The 22,831-nt window shown below is 36.9% G+C and overlaps 1 protein-coding gene across 3 annotated transcripts in view; it reads left to right on the top strand.

The window, feature by feature from the left end:
• The window catches only part of LOC128026318 (RAC-gamma serine/threonine-protein kinase-like), an 81,354-nt gene that overhangs the window by 1,170 nt on the left and 57,353 nt on the right, over nucleotides 1-22,831 (top strand). For 2 of the 3 annotated variants that reach the window (XM_052613317.1, XM_052613318.1), the window contains one exon: nucleotides 7,547-7,911. The exons of the other annotated variant lie outside the window; for it this stretch is intronic. In XM_052613317.1, coding sequence (XP_052469277.1) covers nucleotides 7,866-7,911 — 46 coding nt within the window. In that variant the 5' untranslated portion in view covers nucleotides 7,547-7,865. The remainder of the gene's footprint in view (nucleotides 1-7,546; nucleotides 7,912-22,831) is intronic. 3 annotated transcript variants of the gene reach the window in all.

Below are 22,831 nucleotides of genomic sequence, written 5' to 3'. Positions count from 1 at the left end.
AGTAAACATCTGATGGATAGAACTAAGTCCGTGCCCTACATTGATTTTTTTTTCTGTTTTGATAATACGTTACACTCAGATGTCTTGGAAATTGAATCTTTGTATCCATGTTGGTTAAAAAACATGTCTACAAAATGTCTTGATTAAAAATGTCAAGTGGTGCACTAAGATTTTTTCTTTGCATCTTAAATACATGAGTGAGCATTCATTACTTTTCATAAGTAATGAGGTTTCTATCAAAAATGTAAAGGTAATTAAAAAAAAATAATAATATTCTTATTAACAAAATTGTCTGTTTTTTTATGTATAATGGCAAAACTTATTATGCCAACATTTCAAGAATTGTAAATTATTTATTTATTTATTATTTATTTCTCATATAATTACATCATATTCAAGTAATTTATTTTTGTATGAATAGCATTTTTCATGTATTTTTTTTAAAAGCTATCTGGATCAAACATCTAATCATTGAACCATGATCTTTTGTTCTTTTATGTGTGTGTAGTACCAATATAATGATGAAGATAATGCATTGGTTGCTGTCCCAACAGTAGTTCGTGATAAATTAGTTATTGTGAAGAAATATAAGTAATGTTGTCCAATACTTGCTTTCAGAGAGTAAAATAGCTATGAAAATCATATAAATCCATGTGTACATAAACACAACTGACTTGTCTTTTAGTGAGCAGAATTACAGATTTTCAGATTACTTCTGGTTCATTAAATCAAGTCTTGCACTGCACTATTTTGCTAATTTACTCACTAAGATAACTTGCCTTTTATTGTCGGTTTTGTGCTTAACCAATCTGTCTCTGTTACAGCTTTGTGCTTAGCTTTTTAACACATCAATATATCAGTTGTATTTATTGATCTTATTATCCATGGCATTTTAATTCTGAAAACTTTCAGGAATCGGTAGAAAAGATGAAATCTCTTTAGATGCAAGATGAGATAAAATTACTGGTTGCAAACACAGCTTGACATTTCCTGATTCTTCAGACACCCTGAAAAGAGCTGTTTTAGATTAACACTTCAAATTGAGTTAAACAAATGTGCTGTGTGTGGTGTTAAACACTGGTGCATATCACACATCTGCTGGTTGTTTTATCACTTTTATATGATGCATTTCTCAGGTTTTAGAAGTGCTGTGTTATACATTCTTGGGTGTGTATTCAATAACCTGTAACATCTGGCCTGATTCAAAAAATGAAAAAGTGAAAACTGATTTTGACAGTTGTTCAAAAAACTTTAATTCATATTTCTTCACTATAAACATAAGTATAATTTTAGAATTCATTTCTGAACATATAAGTCTAAAGTTTGCTTTGCATGAAAAACCCCAAAGTGTTGCTTGTTGTGATACATAACATTTTCATCTATAGACTTGCTTGACTGAATTTTTTGAACATCCTGCAAGCCTTATTAATGGAACAATTATTTTTAAGACTTAAACGTCTTTAAGTAGATTGTATAAAACAAGAGCAAAAGACATTATTAAATTGACCTCACATTAAGTGCTCTCCAGCTCTGTGGAGAGAAAGAGTAAGAGCACTCCTGAATAATGACTGCAGCAGATTTGCAAAGGTCCTCAGAGTCCTCAGACATCCTCATCCGCCAGTATTCATTCACAAATTTCTCATTTCCTCTTCTAAGGTTTTAGTTAGACCACAGTGTCTTCTCAGTTTCTGTTACAGTGTTTGCGGCTGCAGCATTGGTGGCTGACTGCAGAGAAATCGTTTATTATTCACGTCTCTTTCTGCAACATACAACTCTTAAACCGAACCTAATGAAGATGCTGGAGCTCTCAGTTACTTAAAAGAAATGTGGTTTGTCTTTTGAATCCTTAAGAGCAGTGATTCTCTTATACTGGGGTGTTGGCATATTCCTTATTGTTTGAAGTTACTAGTTTTAAATACATTTTCAGATTAAGATATTCATAACTATGTCTTGTTTTGAATCTATTTGTGCAGCACATTGCTTTACATGTGAACATGTGCTCAGTTATTTTTGTGGTGCTGGTGCATCACAGTCTTTGCATGGTCAAGTGCTGATAGAGCAAACCAAAGCCAAAAGAAGATTCATGAAAAACACTATTAGAAGGACTTGTTTTGTCTTGTTTTAGGGGACTTGTGATGGGAGCTCATCGATTTCCTTTGCTTTAGGGTAACATTAGCAGCGATTAGTGATATTGAAAGTGTTGCTTGGAAGGGGCTGGATTTCACCTTCAGGGATTCTTCTCTGATTTCTTGAAGAGAAAATATCCATCAGTTGTAAACTCTTTCAAGGGATGTTAAAAACTTTGGATGATGCCATTTTGTGTTCGCCGTAGATATCTATCTTATCACCGAAATTGAATTAATAATTTAAAGATGCAGTTCCTGGAGTTCTCTTGCACCTTTTTGTAATATCATAAGTTGCAGTTTGAGGTTTGTAAGATACTTTTATCTCATGCTCACCAAGGCTGCATTTACAGGATCAGTAAAAACAGTAATATTGTGAAATATTGAGTTATATGAGTCTTCAGTGTCACATGATCCTTCAGAAATCATTTTGTTATGCTAATTTGGATCTCAAGAAACATTTCTCATTATTATCATTCATTTTTCATAATTCCTTGATGAATATAAAGTTCTAGTTTATTTTGAATAATAATTTAAATATCTTTATAGAAATGCCTTTACTGTCACTAATCAATTTAATGCATTCTTGGTGAATTAAAGTATCAAGTATTACAAGTTTTTTTTCTTCTTCTTCTGTTACCATAAGCAGTCACTTTGTTCTTTTTCTACCAATTCGAATGATACTACCAAGGAAATGTGGACTTATTTGACTTTTTCATATTGTTTATTAAACTGATGGCTATTGCGACAACTGAGAATAGTTCAATAAAATTAAATGTACAGTACATTCTGCATTACAGGCTTGTGTCGGATGTTTAGATATTGCTCCTTGATACGCTGAAATGATTGATGCTGCTTGTCTATGTTTGTCTGGGCTCACCAGGAGAGCCCCTCCTTCCCAGACCTGCTCAGAAATTAAATGATCATCTCAAGGGTGCTCCCCACATTTGTATGGAAGAAATGTATTTGGTGTGGCAGCTTCGGGACATCCCCAGATAGTGCTGCGGCGATAGGCTCACAGATGCTTGACTGTGACAGTGACGCAGTGGAATTGTGTCTCCTGTCACTCAAAGGGAGCAAAAGGAACAGAGAGTCTGTGCTGCTGCCAGAATGTAGAGATGATGGGGTTTGGTTGGTAAAGTAGAATAGCCCAGCAGCCCTATTCAAATTGGGACTGAAACACAACACTCCGTTTGTTTAGTGTGTTGCGTCTTTTGCTTCATTTTAATTAGCCAGTGTTATATTTGATTTGTTTGCATGAAATATTTGTCACCCCAAGAACAATATACATTTCATCTTGCCCAATCAAAATGAAACTTTCTATTCCTTAATACCAAAAATACAGTTAAAAGTTTAAAGGTACTCTGGCAATGTAAAAATCCAATGGAGGGCAACAATGATGGCCTACTTTTTCAGCAGCCTTGATCTGTCTTAAAGTATTTTTGTATTGAAGTTTTTCCCTTTCATTTTCTAATTTGATTTGTTGAATATGTGTATATTATATTATATTAACCAAAATATTTTAGATTACGAAAATTAAAGTAATTGTTTAGTGGTGGTAAATTTAAAATGTTAAACAATTGTCAAGTAATTGAGAGATGCGGGCTGTACTTTAACATGTTATCAATCAGAGTGTTAAAAACCCTACTAAGCATCACCACAACAAGCATCAAAATATATATTTACAAATAGGATTATTGGTAAGGTGTTAAAGTGAGTTTAAAGCACAGTATTATCTGAAGTCTGTTGCTGATTTTTTATGGTGTGGTACTCACTTTTGAGTGTCTTGTCAGAAAACTAATCAGACCGATTCAAAAATGAAAAATTAATTAATTTTTTTTTTTTTTATTATTATAGAAAAAGACGCAAACTGCTGGATGCTGTTTATAGTTGTAATGATTCTGACTTAGGGTTTCTACAGTAGCATATCAACGCTTAACCTCCTCAGAGATTAAGGTGTGTCTGTCTTGAAATGTTTAGTCTATTCATTAACATTAAAAATCAATTTCTCTATGGATCAAATGAATGGGATTTGTTCTTACTTTCGTGGCAAGTGGGGTCTTCCAGGGTTGTGAGTCACGTACAGGGTTTCCTGCTTGTGTTAAATGATTAAAGGCTTCACTGATATCTCTTTGGACCTTGAATCACCCATGTACTCTGTTTACCATATTAACAGCAGATTAAGGCTGCAGCCAAATGCACACAACCAGGAATTTTCATGTGGAAGTTGGAACTACGAATACTGTGGCCTCCAGAGGTCCTTTACAGACTGAAGGATGCTAAATATTCCTAGTCTGACCCACATGTGATTTGCTGTAAAAAGAAAAAAAGAAAAGAAAGATAATTTATGTTGTGAGGGAGCCCTGCAGGTGATTGTCTTTTGATGGCCTATATGACATTGAGGAAGCTGCCTTGGTCTCCATATCTTTAGGGGATGCAGTCTATCCAGTAGCTGTGATGTCTTCTGTCATCATGTCCAAAAGACTGCAACAAGCATCATTTGTTAATTATCTCCGAAGGGAAAATAGGAGCCTTTCAGTCATTTGTCTTTCTGTTATAGAGGACAATGCATTACAATTGTGCATTCAGACAAATGTATTGAGTGATTTCTTACAGTGCTTTCCATACTCTTTGTCAGATGTTGGCACATTCTGATTAAGTTCAGGTTAAGACTCATGGTTTCACTCTTTCGCTCTTTGACTCACTCTTTCATTCTGAGCGGATCTGTTCAGCCATTGGAGGTTTACCCTGTTTGTGATCCTAACATGTTGACTTCCCTTTTCTCTGCTCACTCACATTTGAATGCTTAGATTTGACTCGTACGACATGCTTCTGCAAAAAAATACATTTTGATTAACATAAGCATTTTAAAGGTAAGGAAATGCAGACAAATATCTCCTCAAAAATCTTTCACATAGTAAATGTATTTTACTGCTTGACTTCTCTGTGTCAGAGGGACATATTTTGCTTTATTGTGTTTTTGTAAAACTGTCACTGTGCAGTGTGCATGAAACTGCTTTGATGTAACTTCAGATTTACAAATTTACTGTGCTATTTGCTATATCTGAGACTGTTTTGAGACTCTATTGGACTCATTAGTGGTATTCACATTGTAATTGCAGATATTTATTCCTTCTCTTTTGGATGATAGTATGTGTTGGCATTCTGTCACATTTATCAGTGTTGTAATTTGAAGTCCTTTTCCTCATTCTAAAAATGATTCAGCTTTCACAGTTTTTTTTCAATCTGATATCTCAAGATTTCATTTATTACTCATTAACAACTTCTTAAATGATAGTTCACCCAAAAATGAAAGCGTTGTCATTATTTGCTCATTCCATGTTCTAACCTTGTATTGATATTTTTTTTCTATGAAAAGCAAAATGAGATGTTAGGCAGAATGTTTGAGCTGCTCTGTATGCGAAAGTGAAAGGTGATTTAAAATGTCAAGCTCTAAAAAGGGTAATAAGCACCATAAATGTATCGTACACTGCTATTCAGAAGTTAGACGAGCGTGGCATGGAGGTGATCAGTTTATGGCACTGCTGAGGTGGTATGGAAGCCCAGGTTCTTTGACAGTTGCCTTCAGCTCATCTGCATCCTCTTGACAATAGCCCATAGATATGGGGTTCAGGTCTGCTGAGTTTGCTGGCCAGTCAAGCACACCAACACAATGATCATTTAACCAACTTTTGGTGCTTTTGGCAGTGTGGGCAGGTGCCAAATCCTGCTGGAAAATGAAATCAGCATCTACAAAAAGCTGGTCAGCAGAAGGAAGAATGAAGTGCTCCAAAATTTCTTGGTAAAAGGGTGAAGTGACTTTGGTTTTCAAAAAACACAATGGACCAACACCACTAGATGACATTGCATCCCAAATCATCACAGACTGTGGATACTTAACAATGGACTTCAAGTCTTCGACTTTGGACCACTGGGCAACAGTCCAGTTCGTCTTCTTCTTAGCCTCAATCCATTTTTTGTGAAGTTCACTCAAATTCTTGAATCGATTTTGCTTGACAATCCTCATAAGGCTGCGGTTCTCTCAGTTGGTTGTGAATCTTTTTCTTCCACACGTTTTCCTTCCACTCAACTTTCTGTAAACATGCTTGGATACAGCACTCTGTGAACAGCCAGCTTCTTTGGCAATGAATGTCTGTGGCTTACCCTCCTTGTGAAGGGTGTCAATGATTGTCTTCTGGACAACTGTCAGATCAGCAGTCTTCCCCATGATTGTGCAGCCTAGTGAACCAAACTGAGAGACCATTTGGAGGCTCAGGAAACCTTTTCAGGTGTTATGAGTTGATTAGCTCATGTCGTGTCACCACGTTTTTGTTAAATGTGAGCCAAAATAATCACAATTAAAAGAACCAAAGACTTAAACTACTTCAGTATGTGTGCACTGAATTTATTCAATACATGAGTTTCACAACTTGAGTTGAAATACTGAAATAAATGAACTTTTCCATGACATTCTGATTTATTGAGATGCAGCTGTGAGTTTCTTGAGCAGAAAATCAGCATATTAGTATGATTTTTGAAGGATCATGTGAAGACTGGAGTAATGACTGCTGAAAATTCAGCTTTGCCATCACAGGAAATAAATTACATTTTAAAATGTGTTAAAATAGTAATGTTATATTGTGATAAATTTTCACAATATTATATCATCTGAAGCCATTATTGACTGATGATCTTGCCCTCCGCCTTAAATCTCATTCGCAAGTTAAGTGGCTAAAGTTGTTTTTCTTTTAAATAATGAAGATTTTCATTGAGTTTAGTATTAGCATTAAATATGTTTCTTTGTCCAAGGGAGATAAAGGTAAAAAGCACTTTAGCAGAAATCTCTCTCTTTCTACTGTCTATATATACTGTACACATACATATTCTAATACGAATGCACGTTAATAACCCAGTACGCACAATAATAAAACTATAATTACATATATTGTTTTGTTCTCATTAAAAATGCAGTAATACAAAGAAGCTGAGAATTAATCACGATCAAACATATTTTAATTGACTGACAGCATTAGTATACAGTGTATTCATAATATATTTTGATGAGCTTTCTGATTTGATTGATGAAACCTAACCATGCATTTTCATAGTGCCTAATGTTCTCTATCAAATACCACTGCATTTATCATGGGACTTCACGTTTGCTTATTTATTCTCACAGTCGTCCTCATCTGACTTTGTTGCAAGTGTCTGTGTTGCTGGTAAGTGTTAAACAGTTGTGCATGTTGAGAGTGAGAATGAGAGAGAAAAACAGACAGACAGACAGGGAAATCAGAGCGACGACAGGGGGCTTGTATGTCTGCTTTTATAATGACTGTCTGTCAGATTGTGTAAGAACGAAGTGGGGAGTAAAAAGGAAGAGAAGAGTGAAAAATCCACACGCTCCTTTTTTTGTTTCTTTTCAGGCTGAGTCACTGTCTAGGAGTGGGAAGATCTCGTGAGAGAGGGGGAGACAGCATCACGGAGACGGAGGGAGAGAGAAAAGCAACGGAAGGAGGGGAAAACCACTACACAACGCCTTTGAGAGCGAAGCAAGAGAGAGAGGCAGCCAGCGAGAACGACGTAAAGAGAGAGACGGAGCACAACAGTGAGGGAGGGAGAGAGACGCTGAGGCTGGGAGAGCTGACCCCCCTCCCCTCTCCTCTCCTCTCTTCCTTCCCCCCCCTCCTCACTCCTTCAGGAGCTGGTGTGTAGGAGCAACGAGTACAGTGTGACTGAGGCAACATGAGCGATGTCACCATCGTTAAGGAAGGCTGGGTCCAGAAGAGAGGTAAGTAGCTTGTCTCTGCCTGCGTGTTGGTCAGCTAGAGGGGTTGAGGAAGCACTCGTGTAAGCGTGTGTCTCCAGAGACGGCTCTCTCTGTCATGGGCGGGCCACGGCATGGCTTCAGTCTGTCTGTGGAAGCCGGCATGTGGGTGTGCCTCTTTACGCGTGTGTTCGTGAGCTGTGTTTAGTGCTGGTGTGGCGTTTCAGACAACGTGCTTGTGTGTTCGTGTGCATCCAGACCGGTATCCATCATTTCTCACCGCACTGCTCTGACGTGCCGGGCTGCTATGTTTGATGGGGTTTTCTGTTCATGCTTGCACTCATTCTGATGTATAATGCTCAGTTTGAGTTGATTATATGGTGATGTTAATTTATTTGATCAGTACGTCTGAAAAACAAGTTATGTTTAATAATGCCTTTTTTGGTATAAAATGTGATGACTGCAAGGGCTGTTGTGTACAAATAAACACACTCACTCTCTTGTAAGTCAAAGTGAATGTGAAATCCATGTGGGAGGCTGCTCTAGGTGTCCTTATGGGATGTAGTGCCTTGTAGCTTCCCTATATGTGTATCCATCCACATATGACAGCTGACAGAGATACGCACTGGCCTAAAGTCAGTTGTTTATTAGAGAAAGATTGTGTTTGTTGATGCAAGCAAAAGTAGATGTTGGTGAAATGATTGTTCAGTAAAGTTTTACTTTATGAGCAGGAACATTTTGCGATTATTAGCAATGCCAGGGCAGACATTAATTTGTAATAAGTAAGTACTTTATTAAAAGTTTTACTTCAGTTGGACTAAAGTAGTAATTTGTCACCTTACAGTGTAATTTAAATGTTCTAGTCTGACTGAAGTTGAATCTGCCTGGTTTTTTATGAAGTGGTACTGTCAGATAATGTGATTGGAGCATGTCTTCATCCATCATGGATACACATGAATTGAATGTATACAGTTGACCTGGGTGATGCACTTAAGCTGAAATAAAGATTTGGTACTGAATGCGTGTTTTAGCCTCCATATATGTGATTACTCATTGATGACGTCTTGTAAACTTAGACAAACAAATGAGTTCTATGACTAGACTATGCACAAGTGCCTCTCAAATAAAACTGCAAGTAAATGTGAAGTTCATGGGATCTGAAATCTGGTACTCTTTGAAAGCCATGGAAAAGCAATTTCTATAGTGAATTAAGAAAGTTTTGTTCTGCCCTAAAGTATTGCATTAGCTGGATATAGAGTAAAATTTGCCCAAAAAACCAAGGTCATAACATTGATCTGTTTGTTGAGGGTCTTATTGGAGACATTTGTACGCTAATAAGGCTGGAATACACGACTCAATGTTTGCCCCGATTTTCCTCTGATTTACAGTCTGGAGAAGTTGAGGTTAGTTGCTAAAGTAGTAGAGCCAAAATCACATAGTGATGGTCACAGACAGATTTTTTTAGTTGCAGACTTTGATTCCATCAAGTCTGAAGATATCAAGACAGGTTTGATTTTTTTGAGACATATTTTGAGAACATTTTGTTTTAGTTTGTTATGTGTCTCCTTCCACTGCACTGCAGAATTGCTCTCTGTCTACACTACACAACCAAAAACGGAGGTCACATGATCATTCATGCAGGTACAACAATGAGCATGATGTCTTTGTTTACACTGACATCAAGGATATGCAGAACGAAGTTGGGAATCCATGCCATCGTTTTTAAAAGTCTCCTATTTGGTCCGTTTACACCGACTGTCGGATGTCTCGAAAACGTTTCGAAAAGGTCGAAAATGCTGGAGTAGTGTAAAAGAAACCGTCAAAAAAATGTTATGTATTATATAAAATTAAAATTAAATTACATTAATGCATTTAGCAGATGCTTTTGTCCAAAGCGACTTACATTGCATTCAGACTAACAATTTTCTCCTCACATGATATAATGAAAACACTACTGTAAATGAGTTTGTTGTGATCAGAACAACTTAAAGTCTAGTGTGTGATCCTCAGTCATTTAGTGTATTATGGTCAGTTTTTCCTTTATTACTGTTTACAAAGTTGGTAAATGTATGATGCCCAGTGTTTTTAATTCTGGTCAGATTTTAAAAAGTCATGTAGTGTATTCCAGCCTAAACTGTTTAAAGCTCATTAATTTTGTGTTTATGGCGTAGATACAGGATCGCAAAAAACAGTGTCTTCGTAGAAATACCCTATTTGCAGTCATCCATGGTTCATTTAATACATAATATTTACAAAGTTCTATTAAATTCTAAAGTAAAACATGTATTTGACGTATTTTGTAATATTTATATTTTTTGCTTTATTTTAGCATTTTAGGTTTTAGTAATTTTTTCATGTTTTAGTTATTTGTTGTATTTTTTTATTTCGTTTTTATTTCTATTTAGCATTCCTTTGTTTTAGCTTCAGTAATTTAAACACTTTTTTTATTTCAATTATTTGCATAGGGCAACATATGATTAACATTTTTGTTAAAGTTGATTTCTTAATTTATAGAAATGCATTTTATTTCAGCTTTATTACAATAATGAAAACTGTTTTTAATAGTCTGTTGTAATTAACAAGGACAACATTGAGTAATTCTAAAGGTTGCTATCTTGCATTCCGTTGTAAAGCCGTTTTTTCCCCCCGTCTTTATCCAGAAACCATGAACAACTTGAAAGGTCAAAAATGAATCAGTCAAAACTGTTGGAATCCTTTTAACTGATAGTGAGTGTTGTGCTTGTGAACTCATGTGTGCAGCATTCACGTTGAGTCAGATTTGAAATTCCCTCCAGTGTGTGCAGTCTGGGCTGGGCTTGCGGATGGAGAGGTTAGTGTTTGGGATTGTATGTGTGTGTGTGTGTGTGTGTGTGTGTAGTGGGAGAGTTTGGTGTAGCCCTGGGCTGGGAAACTGGCTTCACTCTGTTTTCCTTGGCTGCCGACCAGGACGACCCCAATCACCCTCTTCTTTTCCTCTCCTTTTTCCACTTTGTCACAACCACTTTCTGTTTCCATTATAGCTTTTACTGTCTATCCCCCCTCTCTCTGTCTGTGTCCTGTTGTACTATTACTTTTCCATTTTGCTGCTGTCTCTCTCTGTCTCATCATCTCTCTCTCCCTCCCTCTAGAGCACCTGTGTTCAAGTTTTGCCCCTCCTCCTCATCTTCCGATCAGTGACTTTTTAAGGAAAAAAGCTGTGTGTGAGGAGAGGATAACCAAAAGGGTGATATCATTTCCTGTTTACTCCACTAATGAATGGCTCACAAAGAAAAGGACCGGCTTAAGACACTGAAACCCACTGTTTCTGACCCCCCCCCCACCCAGATTGAGTCTCATTGTCTAAACAATCCCCTCATCACTGACCGCAGCATGTTTAATGCATCAGCCAAAGTTTGATTGTTCAGACATTGCATCTGCAAAATCATCCAAAACGCAACATTCTGGAATGTCATGGAACTACATAGCATGAAGTTTTGTTTTCAAATCTTTAATTTGATGCAGTTTGGATTTCCAGATCGGTCCATGGTAGATTAGTACTGATTGCAAGCAGACCTGTTGATGGAAATGCTTTTGATGTCTGTGTTTAGTGTGTGTGTGTGTGTGTGTGTGTGTGTGTGTGTGTGTGTGTGTGTGTGGAGGTTAGCTGTCAGGCTGCATAGCGAAGAGCAGTGCAGAAGAGTCACATGGTACACTGCTCTCTCCCGCAGGACCGCTGGAACACTCTGTTCTGAGGAAAGGATACAGGCACATGAATGAAGCTCGCTCACTCTCTCTCCCTCATGATCACATGACCAGCACTGTGCTTGTTCATTCACTCGCTTATACAGTACTAGTATATGGATTACTCCACATCAAACTCTGACCTTGCTGACTGTCATGTCCTTCACTTCCTGTTCCTTTTCTCATGCCCAGCCATCTCCTTCTCTCAGATGACCACTGCAGCCATCTCCTCATTATCTTCTTCCTGTCCCGCTAGCTCTCTCTCTCTCCCCAGTATGTAAAGTGCATCTGAGTACACATCAGATCAGCTGTGACTGCAGTGGAAGTACTGATACAGGAACATCCTCGTGCAGGTCAATACTAACAAACCGAGTCTTTCTGGTGCTTGTGGGATGTAGCTGGTGTTGGTAAATGTACTGTAGATATAGCTCAGTCTGGTCAGACCATCATTACACAGCATTTTCTCTTTCAGCATTGACAGAACATTTATTTCTGGATTCTAAACTCTTCAGACCTGGATTGGACATGGGCCTCAACCATGAGTATCACTCAGTTTTTACAGATTGACAGTATTTTAATTGATTCTCATACGTATTTTAGAATACAGCACAATAAATCTTGTTAACAAACCCACCCCAAACTAATCCCCAACTGTGGCTTTGAGGTCACAACTTGGCTTTAATTAAAGACAATTAAACATCTTCCAGTATATAATGTTGGGAAAAATGCAATAAAATGAAAAAACCCATTTTATAATCCATATCACAAATAAAATTTCAACTATGGACAACTTTTGATCGGCCAATTTTTTTTTTTTTTTTTTTAATTAATTAAAAAATCCCCATTGAATGGAGTGTCGAGATTAGCCAATTATACTTAAGGTAATTTTACATATTGTAGACTACACACAGAGTACAATATAAAGAACATCCTGTTCCATTCACAGTCTGGAAAATTGCCACATAAAGATAAATTATTTCTTATGATATGACAAATGCTGTGGTTGGACATTGGGGAAAAATATTTTAGATCAGTATCTTCAGTAAGAAAAATGCATGTACAAACAAATTCAGAACCACTTGAAGGGAGATATTTAATTCAAATCAAAACTGTTGCAGCTTTTAGCGAAGGTTAAAGCCAACATGAAAGCTATAATGAAGCTATCTTCTCTGACATGTGCGCCAGTTCAAGGGCTGGGCAATAAAGTCGTCCAATGGTCAGATGAGTTTCGATTCCTTCAGCTGCCTGTTACTTACATGAAGTGATCATTCATTCAGTGCGCAGGGCCTACTTTTCAGCTGTTGCTAGTTTGAATCTGATTTACTCTGTAGATAATTCAGATTTAAAATGGCTATTTACTTGTGTTATACAGCTGAGGGTAATTTTGATGAAAAAGTCCTCGCTTCAAGCTTTGTAATCAAACGAGTGCCAAATAGAGTCTGAAAGCTGTGGAGGATCATGAGCCACTCCTGTATCATCCTGATGATTTTTAATTTCACATCAGCTTTTCACAGTCATCTGTCTGAAGTCGTCCCATTTCCCTCTCAGCACCACATACCCAAACAGATCTGTTGTCTCCTTTAAAGGAGGCGCACCTGCACAGTCTCTAACATGCACACTCACGCGCTAACGGCTGCCTTTTCCACTTTCCTGCCAGTGTGCCTTTCAGACTCGCATCAGCATGTATGAAGAAAATACTGCAGCCCCCTCAGTCACGACTCAGTGGCATTTGTGTGTGGTTGTTTTTCTGGTTATTGTATAAGTGTGTGTGTGTTTGAGAACAAGGACAGGATGACGTGCTCAGAGAGGGGATGATGGCTCTGGGGGTCAGGCGGTGTTGTAGCAGCAGGCTAGGGGTCACTGGCTGACTCACTGCATGCCTCCAGCTGACTGACTGACTGACTGACTGCAGAGTTAGTCATCTTTCTGAATCGTGCAGAGACCCAGCCCAGAGAGAAAAAAAAGAGACCTTGAGGTAAGGAAAGGCAGATAGAGAACAAAAAAAATGATGAAAATGATGAAGTGGTTTAGACTTTAAGTTCTTTGGAGAAAGTTAGACAGAGGTTTAAATAAAGGGTTCTCTCAAAAACACAAACAATTTTTTTATTTACCGTTGTGGATTAAAAAAGGAAAGATTTAGTTAAAAGGAAATACAGCTCATTTCTATACAGTGAAGGCACAGTAAATGGTGACCATCAGAAGGTGTGTAAAGGAGACCAAAAACATAATTAAGGTACTTCATATTTCTTATGAAGCAGGTAACTTCGTATGAGAAAAAGACAAATTTTAAGAAATGTATTTAAATGTGCATATTTATTATACAGTAGGCTACCTTTTACAAGTTTGGGGTTGTTCTGATTTGTAAAATATTTTTTAAAGAATTCTATTTTGTCTAGCGTACAATGAAATATTATTATAATTTAAAATACTTGTTTTCTATTTTAATATATTAAAATGAAAGCATTGTAATATGCTTATTTGCTGTTTAAGATTTCTTGTTAATATCAATGTTTTAAAAACCGTTGTGCTGCTTAATATTTATTTCAAATAATCATATTTTGTAGCAATATGTCTTTACTGTCACTTTTAAATCAATTTAATGCTTCCTCGTTAAATAATTTTTTTTGCATCCTTGCTAATTTAAAAAAAAAAAACTTGCTGACCCCAAACTTTCAATGGTAGTGCATACATTTAATCAATGATAATATTCTTTGCAAAAGCTCTTAAATCTCGTTCACTTATAAAATATTACAGATATGGCATTTAAAGATGTGTCCTGGTTAGGTTTGACATCAATAGTCAACCTCATTGGTTCTTATATGTCTCATGACAAAATTTGATATAATGTGGATATGTATAATGTGAAAATGTGGATTTTTAAATTGTGCTAATGAGATTTAATGAGTTTTTAGAGTTTTTGGCGGAGAGTAAGATTTTTACTGATTAATGACTTTGTTTTTTTTTTTTCTCATATTGTCTGACTTCAGGAGACATGGTATTTATCACAAACCATATGGATACTTTTATGGTGTTTTATCATTTTTGGAGACTGACAGACAGCCTCTCATTCTTTCACTTTCAATCTATGGGAAAGAGCAGCACAAATATCCAGCCTTCAGTTATTCAGTTCACCCTTTGTACTTCATTGAAGAATGGAAGTCATTCAGGTGTTGAACAACATGAAGACAGAGGGTTTTTTAGTTTTTTTTAGGTTAACTCTGCCTTTAAAGCATGAACTGAGGGTACTAAATGATTATATTTGTGGTCCTGAGATTGTTGTTCTAAAGAAGAGAGAGTAGGAGAGGAGAGAGAAAATTGTGAACTGCGTTTGGTAACGTTTTTCCAAGCCCTGCGGTGATGTAGTTGACTGTCTCCCATCTCGCATGTTTTAGTGATGAGGCAGTGATGCACAGGGTGTGTGAACGTGTGCGTGCCTCTGAGAATTTAGGATTGCCTGCGGAGTATGTGTATGTTTAGGCAGGGGCAATCCTGACCAGCCCTTCAGAATTACAGCAGCACATCTGCATTCTAAGAATGTGTGATGGATGGAGATGAAGCTCATTACGAGGCAAACCTTGGATCCAAGCATTGTTGTATCATAATGGAGATCAGCTGGATTGAGATTTTTCCATTATGTGCCAAATATGGGAGTGATAATCCATCCCCACCTTTGGAAAATATTACAATTATTTGTATTCATACTGCAGTTCACAGTATAATAAAACTGATTTACATGAGATGGCTAACTGATAAAGATATTAGATAGATATTTTAGATATTTTGCATTAGAATAAACATTAGCATATAGTTGGTTTTTCTTGTATGTATATATGTAAAAGTCTGAGATGAGACTGAGATGAAAAATTGCTGTTAAATTGTGTATTTAAATAGAGCCTAAAAATTAAAACTGAAAAAAAAAAAAAAAAAAAAAATCTAATTTCATAGGGGCCTATGGGTGTTTGTCTTAAATTTCTTCTGTCCACTTGTGTGGGGCTTTCTCCTGTGCTGCTAATTGGAGGTTAGTGTTTCTCATAACTCTGTAATGAGCCCAAGCCCATTAGGAAAATTGGGAAAGCATGACAGAGCTGCTCACTGGTGATGCCAGTTGCATACTCTCACACACATGTCCTTTGGCTACAAGCGATCATCTTACCCCCTGCAACGGATCCCCAGCCAGTCGGCCAGTCACCTCAGTATTGACACATGGCTGTACCGAGCTCTGGAGCATCTTCCTATCTTCCCTTCTCTTTATTTCGAGTTTGATCAATCTTTTATGTGAAATTGTACACAGACTGAGGAGGCTTGTTGAGGGTTGACCATGGCAGGTTGCATAAACAGCTTAGACTAGTCTTAAAAAGTTAGGCATCTAATTTATTTTCTTCAAGACTGGTCATAACTTTTTAAAATCAGTTACAAAAATGTAGATCTAAGATAGAAGGTCTAATGTGAATCCAAAATGTAAGACTTGGCTATAACTGCTAGTTGGTCAAACTAGTTTGTAAGACACAGTCTTAACATAGTGTCTATGTTTATGCAACTGGCCCCTGATCATATTTAGGATTAATACTTTTATATATATATATATATATATATATATATATATATATATATATATATATATATATATATATATATATATATATATATATATATATATATATATATATATAGATAGATATATATAGATAGATATAGATGCTGTTGTCAGTTTACTTTGTTTTAGAACCCATATCATATATATATATATATATATATATATATATATATATATAGATATAGATGCTGTTGTCAGTTTACTTTGTTTTAGAACCCATATCATTTTATTACCTTTCAGACTGTTTTGGCATATGTGACCCTCGTGTCACTCCAAGCGAATAAGCCTTTTGTTCTTCTTAAAAAGCACAGACAAAGACATTTTTAAAGAGAGATTTCCTTAATTGAAAGTACATCAGAAATTTCACACTTCCAAAAAATTCAATAAGACAATGTGAACGTAATCCATGCGATTTCGAATGATTTGTTCTGAGTCACTAATGCTTGGTGATATTTTAAAAAATTATGTAAAATAGACTCCCCTACTGCTTGAAAGTGAAAGTGAAAGTGTACATTGCGTTGCTGCAACTGGTTAGGAAAAAACTCAGAGAAAAAAGCAGAGATGCTATATATTGTGCATCAAGGCATTGCGACATCTGGTTAAGACACAGTGTAAATATCACATTTTAAAACCAACATTTGGCATATGTCCTTCTGGACACGTTCTGTAACTGAAAATGTATAGGTAGAAATTTTGCTTAATTGTCACAAAAAATCTTCACTGATGCATAATGATTTCTTGTTTTGGGGGTGAAGTGTGATCTGGGCAGGTTCTTGACAGGTATTGTGACATTAAGCATTCAAGTTGTCATCTAGCTGTCTAATAAAAGTGTTTGACATCAGTCGGCCGTCGTGTCTCAACAGGATTTATAGAAACATGCAAAGGATATTTGGCAAGCATTTCTAAGATTGCCTCAGTATAAACAGACAAAACCCCTAGAGCTAGAGGCTGGGACATCATTGCTCATAATTACACATATCATTGGTTGCTTGAGAATGCTGCTGTGTGTGTGTTTCAGAATGAAGGGGAGTGAGTACAGGCAACCATTGACTCAAGTCTGGGCCGCAGAGAGTTCAGTGGGTTCAGTTCTGCTGCCGGAGCCGGCGCCAATCACTGCGATATCAATCACCTCTCCACTGTCTCTCCTCTCCTCACAGCAACGCAATCTAATTTCTTCTCTTCATCATCTATGACTGCTAGCTTGCAATCACATACTGTAGATACATGAAGTCCTGCTTGTACATAGGCTGAGACATGTGAGCACACTGCACACACGGTCTGTGCCAAGGCTGCAGACACTGGAGGTTTTGTTGTCAATAGCACACACACACACACATAGCATCGCTATACACACTCACATCCGGAGGAAAGGATTCATTGCAGTGTTTTACTAACTACGGCCATTGTTGAAAGGGTGACTTATCTTCAACTGTGGAGACAGTCACCACTTCTTCAATACGTTTCTATTCTTTCTTTTGTGAATGATCAGAGGCCATTCAGTCAAAAGCACTGCATAAAGATCACAGCTGGTCACCTTTACATTTAAAATAGCTTGATTTAGCTTTGATAGCTTCGATCCATCAGCTCCCACATTTTAAGCAAAATGTAGTATAGTCAGTACAGCATGTATAATTTTTAAGATTTTATAATAATTTGTATTTTTTTTTTTTTATTTCAGTTTAATTTCACGTCACATTTTTAAAAATGAATTGTAAATATTTATATAAAATCCAATAATAATACCTGTATAGATTAAGACTATTAGATAATAATAGATAATACAGTAAAAACAGTAATACATTTGATATATATTTTGAACATTGTGATATGTTTTGATTCTTTGAGGAGTAGAAATTTCTGAAGAACAATATTATAATATGAATAAATGTATTAATTTCTTTAAAAAATAAAATAAAATATCTGACTGATCCCAAGATTTTGAACGATATTGTATTTACTTCTTCAGATTTTCTGTGGTGCCTTTGTATCTGGTGGCATTCACTATGCAATCAATAACAGGGAAGTAGTTTTGGACATGCATAAATGTGTAAATGGTACAGTAGTGCATCTGACACTTGTCTTTTTGCATTCTGATGAAGCTTATTACAATGGCAAGTGATGTCTGAACAGATCCAATTTCTTGAACAATGACAGGGTGGACTGTCAGTCCTAAGATTCAGATCGAAAAACAAGAATTGCAGTTAGATGTAGTTTAAACAGGTCCGAACTCCCCAGCATGTGCTTTTCATCATGAAGCATTCCCTGGCTGCACTGACTTTTCAGCAGCAGGTGAGCCTCTTAGCCTGATCCTTTTGTTTTTTACACACCTCTCTGGGTCAGCACTCAGTCAAGGGTTCATGCTCGGTTTGTGGTAATATCTCTAATGTATCCTGAAAGAGGTGGAATCCCTCATTACCTTTAAAGACTCCAGAGGTCTCAGAGAGCAAAAGGATAATAGTGTTAGGAGCTCACGACTAGTAAGCAGATGACAGATTCTCAGAGTCCTTGACCACTGTTGTCCTGCTGAATACTTCAGTCTTCATATGTTCATGGGGGTTCATGTGTGCCAAGATGGCCACTGTATCTTTTTGCTTTGGGCTACAGTTGCACACTAATTTTTATTATTAGTCATCCAGCACACATTTGTGATTGAGATTGAATATATGACCGCGCATAAAATGCACATTATCTTGTCACATTATCTCACATGTCGCCTGAGTGGCTGCTGTGACCATCATCATTACCCTCACATTAAACTACCTTCTTCACTTCTCACCTACAGTGCAATTTCTATTCCAGTCCAAGTCAGCAAACAGAATTTAGATAGCAGAAGAAGAGCTGGAAGCATCTTGTATAAAATTTGCTCACTATCACTGCTCACTTCTCTAGCTCTACACTACGCTTTAAATTTCAGTCGCCAGAGCACTAAAAGTTTACTGGCCCATTACTGTGGCGGGCAGATTTCCTCTGTAAAGAGCGATGCGGGGACCGACTCATATCAGCATGCAGACGGCAAGGGCCTCATCGATCGATAGGGCTGCCGCTGCCATCCGGAAGCACGTAATCAGCTGTTGGTGTGTGTGTGTGTGTGTGTGTTTCAGCAGGGCATGGGTGTCCAGCACGGCCCACTGGCCATGCCTGTCAGCTTGTTTACACACCAGCTGAAGTGATGACTAGAGGTACAAGGACAGGCCCTGCTAGCAGGCTTTTGCCTCTGCAGGCAGCCCGACTCAAAACAAGAGCTCAGGCAGCACACACATCCATCACAGCACTGGCCTGGTGGCTGCTGTTCAGAAGCACTCACACAGGGTCATTAGAGATTGAGGGACCTGTCAAAATTATGACACTTGCTGTTTCGCAGATACATGTTATAAGTTGACAACCTTAACACTAGGGGTGGACAATATCTCGATATTTAAAATACAGAAATACAGAACTAGTAGCCTATCAAAAAAGACAACTGGCTCCATTATATGGAGATACTTCGGTTTTAAGGCGTCGGGTGAACAGCAGGCAGATGTCTACTGAAGGGCCCTATGATTTCCACGATGCAGAAAACGCGGAGGGAATCGCGTAATCTTTACAGGATTTACAGTTTAACGCGGAATGTCACGGAATTTGTCAAATTTTGAATGAATTAATCAAAAGTACTTCATTGCACTCACATCAAATCACAATATGGACTAATATCTGTAAATATTAAGCCGGAAAAGCCTATTTAAATATGAATCCTGCATGTCCTGCGTGTCTCTGTTAATGAATGGCGCAGAAGCGCGGCTTCATTCATTAAACACACGGAAGCGTGCGTGACGCTCCGGTGATTTCAGTGTCTTTCCTCTCACTAAATAAAGATGTGAACACATGAGGAACCTTTCCAGAACTGCACAGAGAGTCACTTCATGAGCATCTGACCGTTTGATTTGAGTAAATCTAGCATCATATATCACATCATAGACTGTAGTATCGAATAATCTACTATTGTTCAGCAGAATGTACATGGACTACTACTATTAAAATTAAACGAACATAATTTTTTAAGGAATAATCACACAACATTTCTTCCATGTTTTATTTTTAATAGTAAATCCCCTTTGTTTACCAAAAAATAAAGTTGACTTAATTTTCAATCATTTAAAGATAAATTGAATGTTTAAATGAATGTTTAATGTGTTCATCAGATAACCATAAAAATGTAAATACAGAGAATTTGGGGGGAAAAAATATTTCATAAGACTATTTTATGATTTTTTTTTTTTTTTTTTTTTTTTTTTTTACAAATTAAGTGGTTTTTATGCATTTAAATAATTACACATGCTAAAACACAAAATTAGGTAACAATAAAACATATGGTGAAGAAAAAATAAAACATTTCATAGGGCCCTAAACGTAATATTTGGCATATTTTTTTTTTTTGTAGTAGTAGTTTTTTGGGGGGTTATTTTTCCTGTAAAGATATCGAGATATATATCGTATATCGAGATATAGCAAAATATATCAAGATATATTTTTTGCTCCATATCGCCCAGCCCTACTTAACACCTATCTAGAGGGACGTGTATCCAAGGTTTCTTTCTGTTTCTGGCAGGTCGGTGTTTGTGCATTGCAGTTGGTTTGATTGGGCTTTGAAAGTTGATGCAGTTTGAAGTACTCTTGAACGCAAATGGAGAAAAACTAACTTGGAAGTTTTTAGAATTGCATGGAAAAACAGTATGTCCAGCTATAGACAGGCTCTAAAAACTTCTAGGGCAGAGCATATCCACAAACTCATAGAAACTTGTGTGTAGGATGGCCGAACTTGAGGACCTGCCCCTGGAGCTTAAGGCCGGGTACCCTTCACATTCATTGTTCCTTTCTGTCTCGCGCACAGCTGCGTCCGCACAGCTTTCAAAAGTATACTCAACCGTAGATGTGTGTGGACGAATGAGCTCGACACATGCACATTACCACGGGGTGCGTGAGCCCTATGTGTATGATTATTATTATATAACTAAATGATATGAAATTATATAAATGATATGTATATGAATGATAAAACTAAAATTAAATAACTGTACAGATTTAGGTTAAATAAAGATTTCAGTCTTTAATATTTTCTTTTTAGGAAACAAATCAAAGAAAAAAAGAAAAGTGGCCAACAGTTTGACGCCAAACAAAATGAGAAAACAGAGCATGGCTTCAAGCAAGAAGGCACATTTTTATCCATTGTCATCTGTTTGCACGTATATCATGACATATAATTAACTGCACTTTTGTAAACTGCATAAAAGCTTTTGTAAAATTAAAAATGAAACACCCAAAACTGTATAGGACGAAGACAAACTGTATGTTGATACGTGAAATTCTGAAGGGAACGTCGGATGGTGAGGCATGATGACCCACAGTGGCATGCGAAAGTTTGGGCACCCCTTGCAGAATCTGTGAAAATTTGAATAATTTAACAAAATAAGAGAGATCATACTACATGCATGTTATTTTTTATTTAGTACTGTCCTGAGTAAGATAATGTACATAAAAGATGTTTACATTTAGTCCACAACACAAAAAAAAGGCTGAAATTATTAAAATAACCCCATTCAAAAGTTTGGGAACCCTTGGTTCTTAATACTGTGTGCTGTTTCCTTCTGGAGCATCAGTGAATGTTTGAACCTTTTTTTAATAGTTGTGTTCCTCAATTGTCCTCAGTTTAAAAATAAAATGGATCTCAAAATCATACGGTCACTGCTGGAAAGGGTTCAAATATGCAAAGATGCTGGAAAACTGAAGAATCTGCAGGACCTTAAAGATTTCTCTGAAGAACAGTTCTCAGTTTAACTGTTCAGAACAAACAAGGGACTCATGCACAACCATCACAAAACAGAAAGACAGTCGAGGATCATCAGGTAACAGCAGGCAGTATTAAGAACGAAAAAAACTTTTGAATGGGTTTATTTTAATCATTTCAGCCTTTTTTTTGTCTTGTGGACTATATGCAAACATCTTTTGTGTAAAATATCTTACTCAGGACAGTACTAAATAAAAAAAGAACATGCATTTATTATGATCTCTCTTAATTTTTGAAAATGATTCACATTTTCACAGATTCTGCAAGGGGCTCCCAAACTTTTGTATGCCACTGTAATGACATGTTCCATTAATTGATCTATGTACTATAACATGTAAAACGGGAACATGAAAGGAACATTCTAAAAAGGAACTAATGTAAACACCTTAATCATAATATCGTCTTATTCATAATAAGGTCAATTATTAGATTACTGATATCCATGTAAACATACTCCGTGTCAGTTGAATATGCAAAACAGCTTTTTTTACTTTCAGTAAGTAAAAGTGAGCATGTGTGTGGGAAGCCTTCTGTGGGTTTATTATCACATCTCTAGCTGAGATTGCTCAGTAGAGCTTTGGTGGGTCAGCAGGCTCTGTTTCTCATATACATAAATAAAGTCTCTTCTATCCCCACCTCACATATACATACATAAATATGCCTGGAGGGCTTTGAAAAACCGAAGTGTGCCATATTATTCAGCTTCACATTGATTCGGGGGGAGGCTCCAGCTGTGATGTCTCAGGTTAATGAGTGCTGCATTTCTGTAGTGTCTGGTCTTACACAAATAATCAACTACATGCCATTGT

This window comes from Carassius gibelio, chromosome A13 (assembly GCF_023724105.1).
Source record: "Carassius gibelio isolate Cgi1373 ecotype wild population from Czech Republic chromosome A13, carGib1.2-hapl.c, whole genome shotgun sequence".
Classification (NCBI taxonomy): domain Eukaryota; kingdom Metazoa; phylum Chordata; class Actinopteri; order Cypriniformes; family Cyprinidae; genus Carassius; species Carassius gibelio.
This window is presented reverse-complemented; position numbering and strand designations above follow the sequence as displayed.